Source organism: Galleria mellonella, unplaced genomic scaffold (genome assembly GCF_026898425.1).
Source record: "Galleria mellonella isolate WM207_F2 unplaced genomic scaffold, CSIRO_AGI_GalMel_v1 utg33, whole genome shotgun sequence".
NCBI lineage: Eukaryota > Metazoa > Arthropoda > Insecta > Lepidoptera > Pyralidae > Galleria > Galleria mellonella.
The window spans coordinates 5,116,895-5,139,951 of NW_026442079.1; the positions used below are offsets into that span (position 1 = coordinate 5,116,895).

Sequence of the window (23,057 nt, forward strand, 5' to 3'; positions counted from 1 at the left end):
TCTCAGGCCGTGTAATAAGCTCCCTGCCGAGGCTCTCCTAGATTTATAGACTATAGTATGGGGTTCTTCAAAAAGGGGCGTATTATGGTTTCTTAAGGGTTGGCAACGTCCGCGTAACATCTCTGGTGTTATAGGTTACAGTGACCGTTTACCATCAGACAGGCTGTATGCTTCTTTGCCACCTTCCTAATACAAAACAATGGATCTTTGCTTAGTGAAATTTATTTCTTACCATGTACTATATTTTAAAAAGCGACTTAGCCTATAAACTAGTTTTTGTTCAAATTTATTGTTTGTATTATTATATTTCTTGATAGAACTTTATCATGAAGTAACGACATCTTATTATACAGGGCAAAATTGAAATCGTTAGCGACATGCAAAACTAAAGTGCTATAAGACATATTAGGATAGAAGTTTTGTGAATTCAAAAATTAAAAAGTACAAAAAAATTTTGAATTTCTCATATTAACTTAACTGTTGTACGCGACGTGTAAGTATGAGAGACTCAAATTTTTTTATCGTTTTTCGACCATGTTGTAAAGAATATTAACGATTTCTATTTCACTCTGTATTTATATATTAGTAAAATTATAACTTTTTAAATAATATCAATTGATTGATTTGATACTTTTTGTTCAATAAAAGTTATTCATTGCAGGAAAAAATACTCTGGGTATTCCTTAGAATCGAGGCTACACTTTCGTTTGCACTCAAAGATGCAGATCGTTAAGGAAGTGAATACACGGGGCGAATCTAGTAAATCAGTCACCAAATTATGAGATAGCTGCTAAGTCATATTTTTTTTATTAAATGCCAAATTGGTTTATTGTATGTACCTGGCGCTTGTAGCGGATAAATGGAATATTTGATCTTCACAATGGCTATATGTTGCACATTCTCATATTTATCAATAACACTACAGTGTTACATCATATACCTCTAGATAAAGTGTTCTTGTGTGCCGGAATAGGGAATCCGGAATGTACAAGATAAAAAATGTCCCACTACTATATTATTAAAGAACTGTCTCGAGATACATGATTTAGACCGTAATGTTTACTTGACGTGAATATATATGGTATAACTATAAAATCAGTATGTAATACATTATGGTTAAAATGTAGTGCAAACGTCAAGAGATAACGTTTATATTAATGTTATTCTTATTTAAAAGATAACATAATCGTAAAATGTTACAATGATTCAATAAAAATTGGTTAATGTATTAATGTAATGTTTAAATGTAATAGTAGTTGATTGTTGTACTCATTCATTATAGCCAAGATAATGCCTGTTTCTAATATTTGTGACCATACCTGTCTAGTTTATGGTCTTTCATATGCTATGTTTAATATACAACTAGTGACTCGTCCCGGCTACGCGCGGTTTTTTTTTAAAACTCGTTGATTATGTATGTAGCCTTCTATAAATGAAAGTAAATATTTTTTGAGCTTCTTTAATTCCGAACAACAAATATTTTAGAAATAACACGACAATTTCCTGGGGTAACCACGTGGTGGTCGACTTCACAGGGCGTGTTGCTAGCAGTAGGACTTCTAATCCCCATTACTAACAATCTATTCTCCCGCTACAACTATACTCAGAAGCTATTTAGCTTCACAGTACTACCATTAAGTACTGACTTGACTGTAAGAGAAATAATTAGATTTTCTTACTAATAGACGAGCAGGGACTAAGAGCATTGTAGTATATATAATTTATAAATTACCAAAGTCAAGATATCATGTTACTCGACGCTTCGTCTCGACAAAAATGTTTTTTTTTTTTTTGGAATCTTGTTATTACGTTTAAAAATCTGAACCTCTCTTTTTTAATACAATTATTGCAGTGTAGATTTTTACAGGTACTTAACACTAGAGAAATTATATGACAAAATGTCTTTGACTATACTGATTTCATTGTGGTAATATATTAGTTGTTCCTTTGTGATTTTATAGTATATTATTATTGGTTTATTATCTCTAGGTAATAGGAATGGAGAAATCGTAAAATAGCGAATTGTTTTTGTATATTTTTATCATACTCCACATTTTAATCACAATTATAATTTAAAAATAGCAGAAAATCTAAATCTAAACCTGTAACAAATAAATAATGTCTAAAATAAATTAATGAAATAGATTTTACATCTACATTTCTAATATCAATTATTTCAAATTGGTTCTTTGCACCATATTATATGTTTTGTCTGATTTAACCACAGACATGGATCCAAATAGTTATCGCGACTGCGTGTACATTTATATAGATTCAAATGAGCCTATGGACTCCGGTTAAATTTAGATTCGGAGTTTTCTACAATATATTTATATCCAAAACCTAAGATTGGAATATAACATTACATGAGGTAGTTCTGAAAGTATACGTTACAGTAAAGGGGTTTGATATAAATAAATAGCTTTGGTGGCAACAAGTAAAATAGGTTAATAATAATACGCTTAGTTTAATTTCCATCTATTTCTGTGGTTTCAGCGCATATTGATGTTTACATATAATATTCCTATTTTTAGTAAGGTGACGGTTAACTAGGTAGAATTGTTTCCCCATTTTGCAATAGTTTCCCTCTCTGTAATGAGTAAAGAACGGATACCGAAAAATATATGCTAATCTACAAAGTGATGATCACAAATAGTTTATGTTCATTTAATTTACCGTACATTTTGCAATTCTTAGTACAAATATACAAAGCATATCTTTTTTTTTTATTTACAGTAAATTATTGATACCAACTCGTTACAAATAACATTAGACAGTAGAAAAGTTACTATAATGGCATTGCAAAATTCTTTTTTTTTTTTAAATTACTCATTATTTTGAAAGAAATATTAAATAGTTCACATGTTTGTGTTTTAAAATTTAATAAATTATTCTTAACCAAATAAAAGTTTTTTGTATGCATAATGTTTTAATATTGAATTATTTATAATTTTAGATTATTGCATGCAGTATATTTGTTTAGGTTATAGTTTTGTTTTTAATTTTTCCGTTACATAAGTAAATTTTTTTATTACATAATTTTTTATACACATAATGTGAACAGTTGTAGTAGTTATAAAATAATGATATCATTCCGGATAAATATTAATATTTGTCAAAGACGAAAAATTTTATAAAGATATATTTTGTTACGTATAGGTAGACGATAAAAAAAATTTATATTATTGCCAAAATTTAGTCAAACTAAAATTTTGATGTTGAAGAGTGTTTCTTCAATATTTTAAAAATATAAAATTTATATATCCTTGCGTTATAGCTTGTGGCATAGTGATAGCACACACATCACAAAAATTATACAAAATTGTATATTGTTTAAAACAAATCCATGTTTTTTAATTAGTTACGTGAGAAAATGTTAATTATGATTTATAAACTTTCTAAATATCTCTCATATTACAGAATAAAAATAATAGTTCGTATTAGAACACGTGCTTACTACGTGCAGAATGTAATAACAAATTTTTATGTTATTATATTATTCTTGTAAATAAAAGAGGCTTTGAATAATTTATTTACATAGATAAGTACTTAAATAGAAATACATAACTCGTGGATTTCTCAAATTTTGATAGATACGCTCACATTCGTATTCAGTTACATATTGTAAATGTTCATGGTATACATAACATATGCATAGAAAAAAAAAGCTTCATTATACAATTGAAGACGAAATGCGAAATATATGTGTGAAATTATAATATACCTTTATAAAGTTTCTGTTTCTCTTTTTCACATATCTAAAATCCCTAATAAAAATATATAAATAAAAGCAATAAACTTTATTCAAAGAACGGTTATTTCTGCTGTCGTACGTATAAATTAACTAATATAAAATTTGGACTAGTCCTTTCTAATGGGGAGGCCCACTTTACGAGTGAACAGAACTATTTTTAACATTTCGTATGGTTGTAATCTCGCCCGATACGTTATCACTGCCGCGTGCATGAGATAAAACAAGACAGCAACGTCCGTAGTCTTGTCCCCTCTCATGCGTTCACTGACGATAACTCAGGGGCTATAAATTTACTTTTTCTATTAATATTATGAAATAAACTTTCTTCCGATTGGTACTTGTGTTCTAAAGAATTGATTACTACATGTTTAATTTGTCTTCTAAAATTTTAACGTTAAAAATAAAAACAAAAATGTGATAATAGATACGCTAACATCAAATCATAAACATAGATGTTAGTTAATATAAGTGGTAGCCCAATTTGCCATTAAATTATAAATTTATACAATTTTTTTATAATTAATTTAGTAATGTTATGAAATTGGCTGTTTATGAGGAGGAAAATAAATGTTTACGAGTAATTGCATACCTAAGAGACTAACTAAAATGAATATAGAGTTTAATTAATATAAAAATATAAATCTTGTAAACGTGATAATTTTGATTGTTAACAAAATTAATAGCATAGTCATTATTTACCACATAATACACTTATTTCATTTAAAAAAACTGCACTCGTTTTTTTTAAGAGACAATAGAAGACACCAAGACATTATTTTCATACAAAATATATATATTTTTATTTCTATAAATGCAACTACAATAAAGATATACTTGATGTGTAGGTGTTCAATGTCTAATATGTGTTTACTGTAAAATGGAATCGAAATTATTTTTCAACAGAGTGTTCTACCACTAACTGAACATTATTCTAAAGGAAGGTTTATGAATTTCATAGAGGAAATTACTTCAAATATTCTTATTTCATATGAATGAACTCGTCCAGCTGTCGAGTTTATTCATTTATTCAGTATAAAAGTATTTCTACTCGCTCTCTAGGAAAACGTTCAGTTTCATTGGTGCAAAAAGATGTGATTAGTGAAAATGTTTTGAATTTACCTATGTATGTTTAAAATTTAAGTGTTGTAAATGCTTTAATTGGTAGCGAAATCGGAAATCAGACCAAATATGGATGTATTTTAATTAGGGAAATTTTCATTATTTTGTATTTAAATTATTATTATTGTATTGATAATCGATTCGTTCATAAGAAGTGTTGTCACAAATTGTACTGTAATCGTTCTATGAAATACGATATATATTATTTTTTATATTTATATCTTTTTTTATTAAAGTTATTTGGTTTACAGTTTTAGTTTCCAATAGGAACTGGACAATCTGACGAAGTATCTACAGTTAGGTTTTAAATATAAGACTTTCTGGTGACGAGAGCTGTTTAACGTTTGTTCTCTACAATTCATGGCGTTGTCACAGTAGATACAAGTATTTAGTAATGGGTATGGTAGGTGTATACATATACTTCATTATTCGTGTGTTGGGTTTGCATTGTTAATGTACTATTTTTGTAACTAAATGGCAGATGTTGAATAAAAAATTATAATCCAAAATGCTGTTTTTCTTTTAATACATTTTATAAATCCATTTCTTAACAGGTACCTCTTTAAAGCTTGCGCAGACAACAAACTTGTCTTCGGTAGACACAAATCGCCACACACGTGTATGTTTTTTTTAGTTATACTTTTACTAATCTTACTAATATAGAATAAAACTATAATTAAACGACATTTGTATATGGGAAATATTAACAAAAAAATATATTTTAGGGGTTTCAATATGAGCAATAAAAGATAAAGGTCAATTTTTTTTAAATTTTGTCTATCGATTTGTATATATATTTGGATGCGATTTTCACAATTTTATTCCAAAAGCTCTAATCTAAATCTGGTATATATTTAATATTAATCCGGTATCTAAAAGGAATCTATTTCTTTTCTTTCATCTGAAATCCACACATACGAAATAACGGGCAAAAGTTAGAGTATATTATTTTTAAACACACTGCTTCATTACTGTAGCATTGAACACACTATTTCACCGCCTGACGGTTACGGGTTCAAATACCATACAAAACAAACAAATATATTCATGTGCAATGTATACGTCTGTTATATTAGTCTATCCATTTTCTGTTTTTCATGTAAGCTATTCAACAGGAGAAACGATAATTGTGACAAAGCTATCCAAGTAGTTAATTTTGCAGTCTCCCTACTTGTCCGAGTTTTCCATACAGAATCCATTAACCTTAGAAGGTACAGACAGAGATATCTATATTAAACTACTTTGATACAAAAGATTTATAATAGTAACCCTTCCCAAAACACAATAAGTTATCAGCCGTCTCACCAACTAAATAAATTCGATGTGCTAACATTTTATATTAGCTGTATGCCGCGGCTTCACCTGCGTGAATCATTACACAAACTATTCTACGTAAGTTAGTATATAACCTATTCATGTACAATGTATATTTAGAGGGGAAAGGGATTGTTAGCAATGGAGTTTGACAGCCCCATTGCTAGCGATATGCCTTATGACCTCCACGTGGTTCCCCCTGGAAACCATCGTGAACAATTTTTGTTGAATTCGTCACGATGGGCTAACTGACCTACTTCATCCTCATCTATCATCCTTCACTGGTGCCCCGCCGGTGTATACCGATAGCGCGGGTGGGGTTACCATTCCATTATCATCCATTAAAAAAAATGTATATGTAAATGTCATTAAAATTTTTTCAGTATTTACGTGAAAGAGAAACAAACATCCATCGAACTAGCATCTTCACAAATTTCCGCATTTATAACACGTAGCAGTAGCATAATAAGCTTGAATTTAAATTACGATTCTATAGAACCGAATGTATGGTCGAAAATTGAGATGAAAGGTTTCTATGCATTTACGGCAAATAAGTACTTATTCAAATTTATGTCTGTGCTTTACAGATGCACTTAGTTTTAAATCTGATAATAAGGTTCCTACTAGATACCTTACAAATGTTGAATGCAAAACCATGGCCACAGAGAAATGAAAACACATTAGAATTTAAAATTCGAATTTTTCTTATGTCAAATACATTAGTAGACAAAAGAAATTCTATAGGTCAGACTATTGGTGTTTGTTACTATCGTAATTGTGGATTAATAGAATTTTAAAGTGTTTCTCGAATATGAGTGAACAGCTAAAAACTGTTTCTGCTATGAACAAGCTATACATAGGCAACCTCCCTATCGAAGCTGACGAAGCAGCTGTCAGGCAGCTGTTCGCCGAACAAAACCTCACGGTAGCCGACATTTCGGTAAAGAGAGGCGGTTATGCATTCGTCGATTTTCCTGACCAGTCGGCGGCAGACAGGGCTATCGACAAACTTCATGGTAAGTAAATGAAATTCAGTTAATAATTAAGCTAAGCATTGAAATAGGCCACAGCATCGGGCTCTGCCTATTCCAAAAAAGACTACTTTGAAGATATATAAATGCCTAAAGTCAAATTTACTTTGTGAAGCTTGTTTCGTAGTAATATAAATTTACTTAAAAGTATTGATGATTTTTTAGTAGAAACTATAATATCGCTAAGACCAGGGCATTATTAAAGCTATTCCGACACTTTACACTGTTTTTTTGTTCTACAATAAACTATAATGTCTTCGTCATTCTTGACAAATTTGGGACCAACATGAGAGTAGATCTTATCAATTGAAAAAAATATCAAAGTTGCTTCAGAATTGGCGAAAAAACTCCCATTTTTACCTACGTGAAATGGTTGATAAATGTCGTGAATTTTGTTATATGCCACAAGTTTTACAATTTAAATCGGTCCTTACGATTTAAAACATGCTAACCAAATTTATAAAAACAAATCAGTAAATAATAGGAATGATTTTGTAAGCAGTTTTGACTTATAGAACAATGCAACACGAGTCAGAATCAGAAAATTTTAAAATCGTTTTGTAATAATGTTTGTAAATAAATGCTAGAAAAGTATTTCTAGAAATATGTTTATAAACAGCCGACCTAATAAACGCAGATGCTGCTTTCGTTACCGCACGCATGAAAGGGAAAAAAGATATCCGGTCTCGTTCTCTCTCATAATATCATCATAATGAATCAAATATCCTCTATAACCGTAATGAGACAAAATCAGATGTAATAAAAGATATGTTTTTCATATTTGGATTTCATATTCTTTACCATCCCATGTTGCATAAGAAAATATCTATTCATAATTCGTTTGCCACTTCTTTTTGGTTTGCAATTGACCCTTCCTTAATTAGTGTTGGTTTGCATAAACTAATAGGGGTTTTGAGAATTCCTGCGGGATTACGTTTACTAACGATATTATACTAATATTATAAACTAATATTTGTGCGCAATAATCCTATTAATGGTAATACATGCGGAAAATTGTAACGATGGATGGATGGATGTTTGTTACTCTTTCACGCAAAAACTACTGAACGAATTTAAATTAGATTTGATTCACGGGTAAGTTATATCCTAACTTAACACATAAGATATTTTATAAACAATTTCACGCGGGCGGAGCGAAGTATAATAAGGTAATATTTATTTAGTTTTATATAGTTACATACAGATGTATGAAACATATGGCATAATATTTGGAATTGAACATTCACTTTTTAACGTAACGTTTACCTAATCTCAATTGTATACTTTCAATAGGACAGCAGCGGTCGGTAGAATCGCTGTAGATACCTATATTATGTGGTTAGCACATGTTTAAAGCCCTTTGTTCAAAATCGAAAAAGAATAGTATGCAGTGAAAATGCGGCTACAGTTGGACAACCTTGAAGAAAACCGTCATTTGTAAAGACTATTATATTTAGAGTTCGGTATATTTCCAATAATTATTGCACCAGTATTAAAAATAGTGCTGCATGGTGTTACAAAAGTTAATACTAATATTCGAAATAGTGCTTGAGGTTGTTGCAGAAGTTAATTTGTCTTATGAACATTCAAATATTCACTTGCTATTTACGATAACACATAAAACAAGGATTTTGTTAAAATTCATGAAAACAATACCTAGATCTTTGATATTTAATTTACAAAAGAGAATATAATTAATTTGAAATAAGTAAAACTGAATTATTTATTACATAAAAGAAATAATTATAAAATATTAACTGGAGTTCATCTCTGACTTCGTAAAAGTCGTGCGTTATTGTGGTATCAACAGATACTTAATCCCTCAGCAGGTACAAGGGTGCTTTTTAATTGTTTACACAATTTCAGGTAACGTATAATACAATACCAATTGTAGGACCTATCCGGGTTGCCCATGTAAACTGAATAAAAAAAATTATTACAAGACAGGCTGGAGACGAATTAAACACACGAATAATGTTCTACCTCTAGAACATTAAATAAAAAAAAAATAATAGTCACAAATATATTAAGTAAAAAAAAAAAAAAATCGCCAGTCATATTCAATGTCATAATCCAATTACCTTTACTTTTTATTAACTTTTACTCGCAACGTCGTCCGCGTAAAAGGAATATGTTTACTGGCCAAGATAAAAGGTAGCCTATATTCTCCATCTCACATAGTACATGTATACTAAATTTCATAGTAATTGATTAAACTGTTAATGTACTATAAGGTAACAAACAAACTCATTTATATTATTAGTAAGAACCTGTCATAAATTTCTACCTACATTTACATACATTTCTGCCATACCTGTTTTCCATTAGAGTAGGCAGAAACAATTTATTTCTCTTTAAAAGAATATATATCTTTATTATTTATCGTATACAACAAGGGTGACCGACTTGACTAGACCCAAGATCTACTGTTTACTGACGAAACCCTGTATGATCTGCCAATTACATATTGCTTGAAATCACAAATGAAATAACATAGTTCAGTAAACAATTATATTATATTGTAGTAGGTATTTTTTTATTTTGTTAACAGGGAAAATATACAACTGAAAATTATTTTTAGTAACTACTTATTTATATTAGTATGAGCATTGCGACTGAGCATCTACCGCTAGATTAGCAAAATATTATATTTTTTGCCTTGCCAAGATCGACTGGACTAATAGTTGCGATCGACCCCAGGTATACAATATACCTAACTCTCTACCAAAGTCGCGTTCATTGTGATTGGGCAAGTTAGCTTTTTAATATCATCTCATTGGTACGTACCCATGTAAAATACCATTTTTTTATTTTTTATTTTTATCTCATTTAATGTAATCAATAATTATTTTCTGTCCATATCAGCTTTCAATCTTATCTTTTTCATCATGATGACTATTTTTAGTTGTTCATACCAATTGTGGTCAGAGCACATACGCCACAATGTCACGTACTTTCTGTAAAGTGCTTGAATGCACTCTTCAAGTATCGATAATCATAACCTTGTACATTTTTCTATGCATCTTATAATCGCCAAGTAATGACTCATACAAGACAATGCATCTCATATTTTGTTTTAATACATATGTAAAGTATTCCATGTACTCAACCGATGCGATTATCTAGAATGTAATTTGATAAATCGTCGACGTTCCGGACTTTATAAGACCTGAAGACTGGCCCTTATCTAGCCCAGATTTCAAATTTAGACTTCAAATTATGGTCAGTTTTAGAGGACATGGCCTGCTCTAAAGGACACGGCGACATTAAGTCTCTTAAATAATCTTTAGAGCAAGCAGTGGCGAAATTTCCCTTGGAAACAGTGCGTAAATCCACAGATTCGTGGCCAGACAGATTAAAGGGCTGTATAAAGACCAAAAGTGCCCAATTCGAATAGAATATTTTTTTATTTTTTCTGAGTCTTTAATAAATATGTAAATTATATAAATTTATATATATATATATATATATATATATATATATATATATATATAAATTTTATTATTTCATATATATTTCATATTATATTACTTCATAAAAAAAAATATTTGTAACAGAATTTATGACTGAACTAGGTAAATTTTTATTTATTATTATGATTACCGTAGTAGTAAGTACATGTCCGAAGTTCGCTCTGTCTCTAAATGTACCGATTTAAACTTACTTAAGCTCGTTGCCGTGTATAATAACTGTTTATAGTTATTATGGTTGATGATTATTTCTAATAAACAAGATTGATAAGTGGAAAGATCGGAACAATAGGGTTCTAACGGCATTTTGTGAAACAATTTGGTACTTTTTAATTTTTCGATCCTGCTATTCCTGCTATTTACTATACTGACTGTTACCATCCCACGAAGATTTTGTTTGTATTTGACAGTTTTCTATTATCTACAATAGTTTTTGTAAAAAATTAAAGCTCACAAGGACACGTTTTGGAGTAAAAAGGGAAAATGGAGGGGGTGGAGAGGACGGTACCGGGCAGAATCGTATTCAGTACAATCGAATTACCCTAAAAAGTACAGGTGCCAAAAAATTTTCACGAAATACCATTAAACATAAAAAGAGAGAAAAGACTTTTCCACTAGTCTAAAATGTAAACCTTTAAGTAAAAGAAATACATTTTCATATTCTTCCTTCACAACTAACATACAAAATAGACATTTCTCAATTACGTTATACACTGAATTTATATACAATATTTATATGTCGATAATAATACAATAATACAGATATGGAAACTTTATGCCATAACATTATATACTTATTATCTGAGTACAATTTATTATATTGTTAATTACCTAGATTTTTAAAAGAATACATGAAAAATTAAAGTGGAATAAAATAAAATACAATTTAAGTAAATATTCATCATCATATCAGCTTTTAACTATCCACTGCTGAACATAAGCCTCCCACTAGAAGGATTTTGCCAATAGTTGCTACGCTTGACAGGCAGATTGGCAACCTCAGTTAGGCTTTGAATATGTTTAAGAAAAACACTGATGCCCATCCCTTGCCCTCCCTTTGTCGCCTCTTACGACACCCACCGGAAAGCAAAGGGTGGCCTATTCTATACCAGGGTACATACGGGAAGTAAATATTAATAATAACTAACTAAAACAGATATTTTTGTTTTAATAAGTCTTTATGTAATTGTCGGTATACTCACTAACACTTCCATAAAATAAAAACTTGCCGCAATTATCAGTCAGCTATTTCTTGGCGCATCTAGGTTATTTGGCAAATTTTACAATTTTTGAATGCTAGTGTGACAACCATATGAATATCTTCCTTTATTATCTCTGGTATTAGTCGCTAAGAGATAAGATTTTTTTAGTAGATGATAATGAAATGGTTATTCCTCCTGGGCTAATGGTATTCGCTGGCAGGGCACCTGTAAAGATGATAGATGAAAAAAAGAATGCGTCACCATAGTTCCTCCTGGGGAGACTACGAGGATGTTAACGTAATAAGGTATATTGCTAGCAATGGGACTGGACTACCATTACTAACAATTCCTTCCGCCCCAAGATAAGATTTTATCTCTCTAAAGAATATTTCTTCTGCAATTAATTGGGCAATAACAAAAAATTACCCTTAAATACCCTTTCGCCGACTAATCGACCGAAAATAAAAGTCACATCTTAAATAGGTCTATTTGCACTAATTTGTTATTTAATTTATAATATTTTAATTTATAATCATAGTCGCGATGTTATGTTGCACACTGGCGAGGCACCGTGCTTTAGTAACCAAATATGGTAAAGGTCGCCATGTAAAGTGGGAGGTTGAAGAATAGTGATAAAAACGAATTATGTTCTAATACTCTCGTATTTATTACGAATTGCCTTAATATATAAGATACATATTCCTTAAGACTATTCCTCATAATACACTATTAACTTTTTCGAAGTATCTCTTTCTTAGGGCAAAGACGTTGCTCAGATCTATTCCCACACATTAATGACAGGCATTAAATATGATTAGCTAGTATGCAAAAGCTTTACTTAACGAGCTATGTAAAGGGCTATGCTCGGAGTTTCGTAGTATGCATGACAGAATTCGAAATGAGGATATAGAGGAAATAGGCAAAAAAACTAAAGTGGTCACATAGCTCGAAGAACCAACAAAACAGCCAATGGAGAAAAAAGTTTTTTGAGTGGCGACCTCGTACGGGCAAATGCAATGTAGGACAATCCCCCACTAGATGGAGTGACGACATCAAATGTATTGCAGGGAATTAGTGAGTGCAGGTGGTTCAGGATCGTTTATTATGGCAATCTATGGAGAAGGCCTATATTAAGCAATGGACAAATAATAGCTGATATTATGATGATGATAGCAATCTAAACTACGTTCGCACCTATTACATAATGTTCTGTGTTTTATACAAATCTCGTTAGCTCATCGGTGGTCTACATACTGTAAAAGCAAGTATAGAAATAGGTATTTTGAAATCAAATTAAACGTCACAATGTACCGATAAATAACATTCTTGAAAACAAACTAAATAAGTGACCGTAACAATTTTTTTTTTTTATAAATATTACATTTGATTGCTATTATTATTTATAATGTTTTCATATAGCTATACACTTTCATATATAACGCAATTTGTTATTCTGTAGCTACATGTTGCGCTAAAGCTAAAAGATCCGGTAAAAATTCCTCCATTTTGATAGCCCATTAAAAGCGCCAGATTCTCACGTATCAAATCGCAACTTAAGTTAGCATTGCTACAATTGAATATCAAAGGAAAAATATATAACAAAAATCGTAAGCACTTTTTTGTATTAATAACTAATGCTAACCATTAATGTTCACCATGTATAAATGTAGCAATTGATGAAAGACTAAAACTAAAAAGACTGTTAAACTCTATATATTTGAAACCTGTATCGAAATATGAAGTTAAGAAACAAATAAAATCTCTAAATAAGAGTAAATGTGAAAGGTACGCTGAAATATCTACAAGAGTAAAAAAATCTTACGTAGATGAGATAGCGTAACTGATAATTTATCATTTAAACAAGGATGTTACCCAGATATGCTAAAATATTCTAAAGCTTTTGTATAAAAAAGGAAACAAAAGTGAAATAAATAACTACCGACCGATAACTCTAATATCGGTGATATCCAAAATATTTGAGAAATGTATGTTATCACGACGTACAAATTATTACTTTAAATACGATATCTTAAGTAAGATACAATATAGGTCTCAAAAATATAGATCGACTATATTAGCTATTTACTTTTTAATTATAAATGAAAATACAGATTTAAATAGAAAATTAAATGCCATATAATAGGTATAAGAGGCTCAACTCTTCAGTGGATCTCTTCGTACTTAAAAAGTAGACAACAAAAAGTTGTAATAACAAGACTTGACAAAAAAATTACGTTAAATCATATACATCTAATTATGAATATAATAAATTAGGGGTTCCATTTTAGGTCCTTTTTTTATTTTTAATACATGTTAATGATATTGTAATTGTAACACATTATAAATGTGTATTATTTGACGATGAGATCTCTATCATTATCTCATCTGAAAATAATATAAATAATGCAATTATAAACCATCAAATACTATTGAATCGGTAGTTGATTGGTTAAAAAACAACTATTTACATATTAATATGTCTAAAATCCCCTATATACATTTCAGTACTGGTAGACTTTAATTATACACACTAGAAATAAAATATAAGAATGAAAAAATAGAACGAGTGAATCACAATTTCTAGGTGTTCATATAGGCAAAGAGATTGACTGGCATATACAAATGGAAAAAGTATGTAATAAATTAAATAGTTTTGGGTATTTCTTAAAAGAATAAAAAATGCAATTGATTTAAAAACAGTTATTACCTCATATCATGCGTATGTTGCGCCAGTTATTAAATACGATCTAATTTTCTAGAGTAAAAGTTCGAATGCAAATGAATAAATACCCTATTCATTGCGCAGAAAAATATATACGAGCTATGTGTGGCAAGGTACCTTATGAAGCGCGCAGATCTATATTTAAAAAGTTAAATGTTCTACCATTATGTCTTCGATATTTGTAATTTTGTAAAACGCAACTATTATCTGTTTACATGTGTTAGTGAAAAATATTCGAGAAATACTCGAAATATGAATAGATTAATATTAAACCACTGCCCTAGACCTACACGATTCCAAAAGAAATGTATATGAACTTGAATAAAATATCTAATAAGATACCTGACAATATTAAGGATCTTGATGTTAGACATTTTAAAAAAACAATTGTATAACTGTGCTTATATAAATCATTTTACAGTATAGACAAATATTTAATCAATTTAAGATAACTAATAAATTTATCACAATATTTCTTTTTTATTATAAATGTTAGATTTGTATTTTAATTACGTAAGTAATAACATAAATAAAGGGCATTTAATTTACACAGATGATAATGTTAAAAATATACATTATGTACAATATGACTAGGTATATTATAGTAGTGTAGTGTAGTATATAGTATTTTAATAAATTTTGCATACCAGTATTTTGATAAAACAATGTAACTATGTTTAATGCGAATAATCTGGATCTAAAACATTTTAATTCCTTTTCTAGGTTACTCATATTGCGGTCTTCCTTTGGTCGTCGAACCTTCGGTTGCAAACAAGAAAATGTAAGTGCAATCTATTTGTTTTCATCCGCTTGCGTCAGTCTCCATTCATATTTAATCATAACGGTAGTATAGGAACAACACGGAATGAATCAACTTCGAATGATCTTCGTTTAATACTAAGAGGACTACGTGTTTACCTCCTTTTGCATTAACTGTCCATTGTCTACAGTGAAGCGATTGTTTACGAAGTAACAAGAACAGATTTCTGGATTGATCCATATTGTTCTATGTATGTATGTGTTATAGACTGAACCCTTTTAAATTACAATATGTAAATGTAAGTCCGTGTGATGACGGAATAAGAAAACAGCTTTAGTGGTAATATGGAGATTTCATACGAAAGAAGACCGCTGAAATAAACGCACGGTGGAAATTCGTAGGGGTACACACACAACCGTGCACCTAGTTTTACTGCACGTTTTTATTCCATATTATTGTATAATATAATATTAAAGCTGATACCTATGCACTACAGAAAAAATTTATACATAATATCTACCGAGTAAAACCACTAAATACCAGAAGGAAGCTTTGTACAAAAGCCATTTGCTTGGGTACCTCTGTCCCATTCGAGTTTCTAGTGTGAAGCAGTTGTTTGCGTGGCTGTGTTTCGGTTTGAACGGTGGAATATGGCAGTGAATTTACAGGGTACAGAGGAATAACACTTGAGTCCTCAGGAATGGCAACGCATGGGGGTACCATGGCCGAAACAGTACACCCTATTATATCCATGGTAGGTACTGCTCATGTCTAGGTATAGGCGACGCTTATCGCTTTCCATCAGGTGTACCAACAACTTGCTTGCCATTCTAAGTTGTATAAAAAAACACACACAGCGTTTCACTACATAGGTTTTTTGTCGATCTATTAGTGTCTACTGCATTGAGTTGTAATGAATCAGTTAACCTATTTGTTAAAAAAAGATGTTAGCAATTGCGCTTTCAGTTTGATTTCGATGAACTTTTGGTTTCGAGACGATGATGTCCTCAGAAAATATTTTATATATTATTTATTTGTTATTATTTAATTATAATTATTATTATCGAAGCATTTGGCGTTCCATTGTTTCTGCCTACCCTAATGGGAGACAGGCGTGACAGATATGTATGTATGTATGTATTTAATTATAAATTATAAAAAAAATAATTTTTAAATTTAAGTATTTTATATAATATTGTATTACATGTTTTTTATTTACTTATTACTTTTCTAAATACTGAAGTTAGACAGACTATTACACGATATGACTAGCTTGCGTATAAGTGTAAGTAAAGGATAAATGGTTGTATGAAAGTCTGTGATTTCCAAAATAAAAAAATGGAATTTTATTGTGATTAGAAAAAAATGTACAATAACGAGCATATATATATATATATATATATATATATATATATATATATATATATATATATATATATATATATATATATATATATATATATATATATTGTAAAATATGTTTTTAATTTCATATATTCTACTTAATTCTTAGTTCAGCATTGCTTTTGTCAGTTTGTTAATTTCTAATGTATCGACTTTTTTATATTACAATATATTTTTTTTATAATGCTTTTATGATGATTTTCAGTGTCAGTGTGCCGAATCTGCAAAGCACGAGCACTACCCAACTAAAAGAAACTAATAGCGACTCCCCATCTGGTGGCTGGAGGTAAGTACAATTTGCGTACACAATTTCAAGATTACTTGCGGTTTTCATTGTATTTATTAGGTAATATATCGATTAAGGAAACTCAGGGAAGCAGATCATGCTAGCTTTAATAAATAAATAGGTATGTTATTAATGCTTGTTGTTGTTATTAACTAACAATTAAACATGTACGTAGCATTTGACAGGAGTAACGAATAACGGATTATTCTTGCTAGATTGTTATTTTTTATTCTTCTTCTTTTTTGCTTCAATTTATTTTTCTTATGTAATGCACATTTATTGGATGTCTGCGTTTGAGTTAAAGAACGTCACCTTAATTCTCAATGCTGTGCTCGCCTTTTATAGACACTTGTATCAGGTCTAATTTTGTATAGATGTTTTTTAATGAATTATACATATACTACAGTTGGTGTGCTTTAATAAATTAATTAAAAGAAGAGAAGAAACTAGTCATATTTTTCTTTTACTTTTTATAGTTTTATTTTTATTTTATTTATTAATAAACAATATTTTTTATTTAAATGTCATAGTAGGTACAATAAAATTCATACAGTACATGAAAATATAAATTAAATTAAGCACAAAAATAAATATTATAATCACTTACGAGTCATCTCTTAACTTTGTGTAATATTTAAATTTAACATATATATTTAAATTTACGAAAGTAAGAATTCGTCAATTGAGTACAGACCTTTCTAGTAATAATGACTTCAATTTTGTCCTAAAGATATTTAAATCATTCAGTGACTTTAATTCTTTAGGCAGCTTATTAGATAACACCACCGCTTGATTTGCTAGCAATACACCCTGCCTGGTCGACCTTCTCGCGGTCCTTTTTGGAAACTGTCGTGGTAAATTCCTGATGAATTCATCATGAATTCATCACAATAAGTCAACTGACCCGTCTTCGTCCTCATCTATCATCCCTCACTAGTACCCCGCAAGCGTATACCGCCTCGATAGCGCAGTCGGAAGTTACTACTCCATCATTACCCATAAAACAATATAACGTTTAGGTAAGTGTGTAGGGGAGTCTAGCAGTGCCCTACGAGTATTTGTGTAGTGAGTGTGCCGAAGATCGAATTCCGCATGCCCGACGCCACTTGTTGAATCTCAATGGTCCAAGGAACGTTAGTGTTAGTACGCCATTCTACCTAAATAGCAAATAGCAATAATATTAATCAATGAATAGTAAAAGTGTACTCAATATACTTGTTAAGCTTTTTATTGTACCTATTTTATGTTGTTCACGTAAAATAGCGCATTATTTTCATTGTACCGAAATATTTATGGAATTCGTTATTTAAATATAAAATGTGTTTGTTACCTCTTATCTCTGATGTACGCGAATAGGTATAGTATTAGTAGAACTGTTAGCCCTACTAGCCCGTGGCTTTGCCAACGTGAATAAGTAATATATAATTTTATATATATTATAATATTTTTAATATTCAAACGTCCAAACATCTTTACAAACACATTTATAATGTTAGTGGAATTTGGTGAAATAACTAATGATTACGTATTATATTATTCCCATGAATTTGCCCTTAGTAAAAAGTCTCGAGATTTTGATCTTTGTCAAGATGTCGGCACGCATTAAGGGGCAGATACGAATTGATGCTCTTATCTACTACCCGATCGGCGATCTTTAAAGACCGGTATTTGAACAGTGTACCGTTGAATAGCGTGCCAAATGCTTTTGTATAGAAAAAGCAGAGGCAGAATTCCAAAGGGGTACCTCCACAAATAATAATATTACAAGTAGGTAAATTTACCGAATCTGTTTTTTTTTTTTTATATTTGGCATATTTAGCAAGTCAACAACATTAGAGATAATTTATCGAAATTACAGTACATAAAATGAACAAATACCAACATGTATCTCGCGGTTTTGCCCGCGTGACCCGTGTACCGAAATTCATTCAATAAGCACCATTAACATACAAACATCTAAACATCTTTATAATATAAACTTTCACATATATAACATTAAAAGAATAACCAACTACGAAATTTATTCTCTCCCCGACTCCAATCCCCATTTTGTTTAATGGCGACCCTGTCGGGTTGACCTTCGCGTGATTTCTTTGGTGACCGTCGTTATTAATTCCTAATGAATTGGTCATGACGGGCCAATGAATCTGACTTCGCTTATTATCCCTTACTAGTACCCCACCAGCGTAAACTCTAGCGCAGGTGGGTTACCATAAAAAAGAAAAACATTAAAAGTTAAAATCGTGAGGTCGCATCTTTCGTTTGTTACTAATTAAAAGAAAATATTCTTTACTTATCAATATGTTTTACTTAACAAATTAATAGTCGAGTATCTAATTAAAAATTTAGATTAATATATTATCATGCAGTGAACAATTATTTTATCTACTTGGTAGGTACTACCATAAGAATAAAAAAGTCTTTATTCTTATGGTACTACTCATGACATAGCTGATTGACTATTAAGTGAAAATTAAATAATATAAGTAGGTTTATGTGGAAACAGAAAATTTGTTATTTCTGATTTAGTGTGGTGTGCTGTAGTGTGGAATCGGCATTTGGGCGGAGTAATTTGGCGGGAATGATGCCCATATAGTACGCATAGTAGGATGGGGTGCAGGATGGAGGCGCTCTACTGGAGTGCCTTGGGCACGTGGGCTCCGGGTGAGAGAGCGTAGGCGGTGCGCCCACGTGGTTCGATCGATAGGAGGTGACGCAGGCGCCGTAGAGCCATCCATCGCGTCGCCAACCGCCTGGCCGCCATTCAGCCGCCGCGCTGGACCACCCTCCGTACAATCTTCCCGGCAAACGCTATGCCACACACACCACCTACACGATAGATACTTATAGAAATCTTACTATAACTACCTACGAGCCTCTTTACGACTTCTCTACGAGTATATCTTTAAAAAATCAATGAGATATATACGAGTATTTAGTGCTTACACATAATAAACGTAATTTGTACAAGTAACAATATTCTTAGAAATATAAAGTAAGAACTTTATAAGCAAATTTACACATGAATGAAAGTAATTACAAGGAAGTGTACTTCCTCGGAATTCCATTTCTAACATAACATGCTAGAAAGAAACCGTTTAACTTTATCCTTGACTATGGAGTAGATTATTAAAAACCTTAGTAGATGCCTACCACAAGAAGAATATCTATGCATTTCAATTCTGTAGGCAGGGAAATTGACTTTGTATTAAAGAATTTTATATGAAGGCAAACTTTTAACAACGTGTTTTATTTTTACTACGATACCAGAAGAGTAAATCAGAAGTTAATTACATAAATTATGTAAATAAATGTATATTATTACTTCAGGATCGCATTCAACCCTTAGTGAGATATTGAATCTATTCCCTATCTGAATTCTGTTCTATAGATTGATTTATTATGAGTAGATGGACTAAAATGATATCCATTCTCCACAAGCAGCTCAGTCATTAATTAAACGTAATCAGCAACTCGAGCATCAATATAAGCTATCGAAACTAAATTCGATAACTTTAATGTATTAGCACAAGATATTTATTTATATAATTTAGTAGCCATACATTTAAGCTGTGGTTTTTTTTTTATACACAGTGTAAAGAGTTATCTTAGACGATGCTTTATTTATATCATGTTCGTTGTTTTAATGGATGAAAATGAAATGGTGTCCCTAAGCTAAGTTACATATATACATATAATATGGTATACGATGACCTTTATTGCATTTTTTATACGAAATAGACACCTAATAATTAATATTATTGATACTACAATTCGTTTTTTTTTTTTTTATTTTGGGCCGTAGGTAATTATGATTAAAATCTGGATCGTATAACAAGTTTGTTTTTGAATGGTTTTTGATAATATTTTTAAAATGCTGCTAATTAGAAACAAGGTTTCATTTTCCTGTAATCCCAATTACGAGTAATATTATAAATGCGAAAGTGAGTTTATTTATACATATTTCATTTTAAACTAATTTTTTAAAAGATGGATTTGTTTTTATAATTATTTTCTACCTACACCAATAACCAGATTTGTTGAACAAAATCAATAATAACGCGAGCGAAGCTCTGAAGTTTCTGAAGCGATCTTTAGCTTCAGGAACTTTGAAGATAAGGGAGAGGGGTTTGTTATATTATCAATCATAACTAAAAATGAAGTCCTTTCGTCTACTAGTCGACTTGGACTAGTAGGTTAATTTTGAAATATTTCCTATCTGTTTTGGGGACACCCTAGAAAATAAATATATTTTTTCAATTACTTCCATTGCAGAATATGTAGACCGATGGTATGTAAAACTGTTTAAGTTTTAAATCCGTAACATTAGTATTTGCTGAAATATAAACTGTGATAGACGAACGGACAGTTGGACCATTAAGTCGCACCATAACGCAGATCCTTTGTACCTTTTTGGTATGGTTATGTGGGCACACAGAGTATGAGAAAGTTGGAAACGTTACACTATACTGAAGGTAAATTAAGATAAAAAAAATAACACATGCGTGATATGCAATTGCGATGTTCAAATTTGTTTTACCATTAAGTTGGCAAACAAGCATACGACGTACCTGATGGTAAGCGGTTACCGTAGCCTGTGAACGCTTGTAATACCAGAGGTTTTATTTTATGCGCGCATTGCAGACCATGTAGGAACCTCTTTATTCCCTTTTTCGATGAATACCATGCTGTAGTCTCTTGGAAAAACCTCGAGAGAGAGCTCAATTCATTTCAGGGAGAATTCTTTTTTACGTATCTTAGCAAACAAGCTGACGTCTCACCAAATCGAAAGTAGTAACCTTCGTTTATAAACATGAACAGTACCATGTTCATCCGTTGATTATTTAAGAAGCGCGCTCCTGTCGGCGCGCTCTGGTAACTGAGGGGTGACTGGTGAGCTCTTGCAACTCACCACCATTTTCGGCGACTTTACATTAAGAAGATACAACACAACACCAATACTTTTCTTAACCTACCTGATGTAATTATAACTTCTTCTTCCCCTTCTCCTACTTTCTACTATTTTATGTTCTGTTAATTTTGAATATTCAAAATTCGTCGTGTTGAATCAAGGGTCACAACATCATTGAAGTGAACACTTCGCAGGCGAGGTTATTATTTCAAGCAAGCGGTTAACTGTCCGCTTGTTGACAACCGCTTCATTAGTAATAATCCCTTCTCCTCTCAGGCAGGCTGGTTTTTTTTTTATTTGTGAGAATGGAACTGTAACACTGTTCGTTCACTATAACTTCATATATAGGGTGTATCGTTAGAAACTTTATATCATCCGGGATGACATAAGCCATACATTTATTTAAAATACTCTTATTTTTTGGCATGGTAATCGTGGATGTTTTTATTTGTAGAACAATATGTACCTACTTATGTCATCTTTCGACATTTAAAGTTATGGGGGCATAACATTATACTCGCAGGGGGAGGGAATTGATAATAACAGTCGCCGCATAAATAGCAAGCAATAATATAAAGAAAGAAAGAATAAAGAAACTCGCAAATCTACATACCTACTTGATCTGATTCCTCCTTCACCTTTTCGCTATCGGACGACCAGAGGGGCCAGAACCTCCACCCTTACTTCATAGACATACCATTTATACGCAAGAAGAGCTTTGCGACTTCCTTCATCATGCGCATGACCAAGGAGTGGAACTCTTTCCCTACTTATGTTTTTTCATCTAAATATAATATAATCTGCACCAGTTTAAAGCAAATGTGAATAGGTTATACGTGGGCCCGAAGGTCCCATCTTAGACCACATCATCGCTTCCATCCATCAGGTGAAACTGTGATCAATCGAGAGAACCCTTTCAATAGTAAAAAACCTACTTGAACCCTAAAAACTTTACACTCCTTTTTTAAGCAGTATATATATATATATATATATATATATATATATATATATATATATATATATATATATATATATATATATATATATATAAATATACATAGATAAAAATACATAGAAGATAAG

At 31.1% G+C, this 23,057-nt stretch overlaps 2 protein-coding genes across 2 annotated transcripts in view; both read left to right on the plus strand.

The window, feature by feature from the left end:
• Window positions 1-5,382, plus strand: part of LOC113518393 (tetratricopeptide repeat protein 39B-like) — a 35,967-nt gene extending 30,585 nt beyond the window's left edge. Inside the window, exon 15 of the mRNA XM_026903299.3 lies at window positions 662-5,382. Coding sequence (XP_026759100.1) covers window positions 662-782 — 121 coding nt within the window. The 3' untranslated portion in view covers window positions 783-5,382. The remainder of the gene's footprint in view (window positions 1-661) is intronic.
• A 1,539-nt stretch (window positions 5,383-6,921) lies between these two features.
• On the plus strand, window positions 6,922-17,842 carry LOC113517825 (insulin-like growth factor 2 mRNA-binding protein 2). The gene is made up of 4 exons (XM_026902566.2): window positions 6,922-7,203; window positions 15,336-15,393; window positions 16,982-17,062; window positions 17,827-17,842. The coding sequence occupies exons 1-4, from the start codon at window positions 6,999-7,001 to the stop codon at window positions 17,840-17,842; spliced, it is 360 nt and encodes a 119-aa protein (XP_026758367.2). The 5' UTR covers window positions 6,922-6,998.
• The last annotated feature ends 5,215 nt before the right edge of the window (window positions 17,843-23,057 follow it).

Excerpts from the sequence above, each read along its gene's own strand:
- LOC113517825 (XM_026902566.2), top strand. The coding sequence starts at position 6,999 with ATGAGTGAACAGCTAAAAACTGTTTCTGCTATGAACAAGCTATACATA. Across the intron at positions 7,204-15,335 it reads GGCTATCGACAAACTTCATG|GTTACTCATATTGCGGTCTT; the intron begins GTAAGTAAATGA and ends TTCCTTTTCTAG. Across the intron at positions 15,394-16,981 it reads TCGGTTGCAAACAAGAAAAT|TGTCAGTGTGCCGAATCTGC; the intron begins GTAAGTGCAATC and ends GATGATTTTCAG.